Source organism: Pelophylax lessonae, assembly GCF_965119305.1.
Source record: "Pelophylax lessonae genome assembly, chromosome: 2".
NCBI classification, from domain to species: domain Eukaryota; kingdom Metazoa; phylum Chordata; class Amphibia; order Anura; family Ranidae; genus Pelophylax; species Pelophylax lessonae.
The window spans coordinates 717,895,679-717,898,211 of NC_138769.1; the positions used below are offsets into that span (position 1 = coordinate 717,895,679).

Genomic DNA, 2,533 nt, shown 5'->3' on the forward strand with positions numbered 1-2,533 from the left:
CCCTATAATTAAGGGGTCATATATTTCCGGTAAGGAGTACCTTACTAGATCACTGGGTGAAGTGTGGAGGTGAAGGTTAATCTGCACTAACATCAAGTCTCTGCTAATTTGTGTGACATCAAAGAGATGTGGACTGTTTGATGCTGCATATGGACTGTTTGCACTTTATAATGTTGAGCACAGATTGATTGATTTTTTGATTGTCACCAATCATGAATTTTTGAATTAAGGTTTAATTATCTGCACAAGCACTTTTATGTTTGAGCGTTTGACACTACCCTTCTTTTAAACAATTGTTCAGCACCTTGCTTTTTTTGTTGCCGCTCACTACAAGGAAGCAATTCCTTTAAATTCATATTTATTAAATATTTATTAATATCTATATTATATTAATATATATATTCACATAATTTTTATGATTATATATATATACACGGTTGAACCACTTGCGCGGTTTTTTGGTTGCACCAAACCCCTTTTTCTGATATGTGCAGTATGAACCAGAGAGAACTCAACCAGAGGGCCAGATGAATTTTAACTTTAATAACTTTAACTTTAATAAACTTTTGACTTCTTTCTTTAATAACTACATTACACAGTACTTGTACTTTTACTTTCAGCACTTGAGTAGCAATTTTTTTTAAAAAAAATTACTGGTACTTTTACTTTCAGTACTTGAGTAGCAAAATTAAAAAAAAAAAAACTAATTGCAATACTTAAGTACAAAAAATGTTGAATACTTTAGTACTTCTACTCAAGTCACTTTTTGATCGAGCACTTCCACTTCTACTCAAGTCACTTTTTGAACGAGCACTTGTACTTTTACTCAAGTATGGGTTTCGAGTACTTTATACAACTCTGCTTCCAGCAAGCTCTACTTTCCACACTCCGCTACTACTATCTTTACCTGGTTTCTTTCAGCCAGTTGGTGGCCACCGATGGCAACTTCTGCACATTCTGACTCTATTTCATGGCATCTTACATACAAAACCTCTTCCACCAATACTACCAATCTACCTGCTAGCAATGCTATGTATCTGTGAAGGTTCTCATTTATTCAGGCTACGATAAAACTAGCAATAGTCACATTCAACTAGACTTGTTCTGTAATGTTTCCCAGCTTCTCCAAGCAACTTCTTCAGTTCTGCTGAGTGTCACAAAGTTACTCCAAAATATAATTCCATGCCTTAACTTCTTCCTGTCCACCCGCTATGCCCCTTTTTGTGGGTCTTTAGGGGCTGGATGGACTTTACAATCATGTGACTACTTTGATTGGCTGTTTTGGTTTGATATCGAATAGAATAGATGTCTTTTCTTTTGTGCTAAAACATTATAGTTCAAACATTATAATTCCATATTCCATGTCTTTACATTTTATTTAGAACTACATTTTTGAAAACCGCACAGAGTAAATTTTTTAATCTGCTTGCGGAAGAGCTCATCCCTAATCCCATAAATAAAAGGGCTGAGGAACCTTGGCAGGCACATGAAGAAACAGAAATTGATGATGGGGAGTAAATTAATATAATTTTTAAAAATGATCTCAAAGATGCTGTAGCTGTAAGCCATCATACACAGCAGAAGCTGAATCGCATGGAGCATGACGGTTCTTCCAGCTTTAGCGGCAGATGACTTTTTTGAGTCAACCCTGAAAGCCACCAACATGATCTTGATGTATGTGAAGATGATTATGAACCCCACCAAAGAAAATGTTGAGGCATGGCTGGCAAGTCTTATGGTATCTTGGACAGATGTGACAATGAATGAAGACCGGCTGCAAATTACAATCCTAGCAAAAAATGTTTTCTCGACGCTTAAAGTCAAAACAAAAAAATCTGCAACATTAGGCAACAGTCCAATGGCCCAAATAATTGCAATAGCGATACCCATTCTTTGTACAGTGCAGATCTCTCTGTGTCGGAACGGAAAACATATGGTGATAAAGCGCTCCAAAGACATTACGGCCAGGTTGTAGGGAGTGATCTTCAGAGAAGTGGAGCTCACTATGACAAATATATAGCAGAAAGGTGCAGGGTACTTGGTGGGATAATAGGAAGCTAAGAATAAGAATAGGCTAAAGAAGAGATAGACTAAGTCATTAACAAGCATGTGTGTAAACAAGATGTAGCGGACTTCTTGGCGAGCAACAATGCTGGTGAAGCAGACACTTAGCATAACTGCCATGAAATAGGAGAAGAATATGAAATTTGTAATTGTAATGCCAAGTAAGATCAACCTCAGTATCTCGTAATTGCTTAGACCAATTACCTGGGTTGTATTTCTCTGGAGATCTGAAATGTTTGTCATGACCAAAAGAGAGGGAAACTGCAAAAATATGAAAACATGTGTTAGTAATAAAAATTATTATTATTATTATACAGGATTTATATAGTGGCGACAGTTTGCACAGCACTTTACAACTTGAAGGTAGACAGTACAAATACAATACACTTTCATGCAGTAGGAATCGCTCATTAGAGCTTACAATCTAAGAGAGAGGGTCAAGAGGTTTTACCCCCTTAATGACCAGGCC

General features: G+C 36.6%; 1 protein-coding gene across 1 annotated transcript; it reads right to left on the reverse strand.

Annotated features, from left to right (window-relative positions):
* Window positions 1-1,374: 1,374 nt before the first annotated feature.
* Window positions 1,375-2,307, reverse strand: LOC309548273 (odorant receptor 131-2-like; the record flags this gene model as incomplete). The annotated part of the gene is made up of 1 exon (XM_082248220.1): window positions 1,375-2,307. One exon carries the CDS (start codon window positions 2,305-2,307, stop codon window positions 1,375-1,377), a length of 933 nt encoding a protein of 310 aa, XP_082104346.1.
* Between the last annotated feature and the right edge of the window lie 226 nt (window positions 2,308-2,533).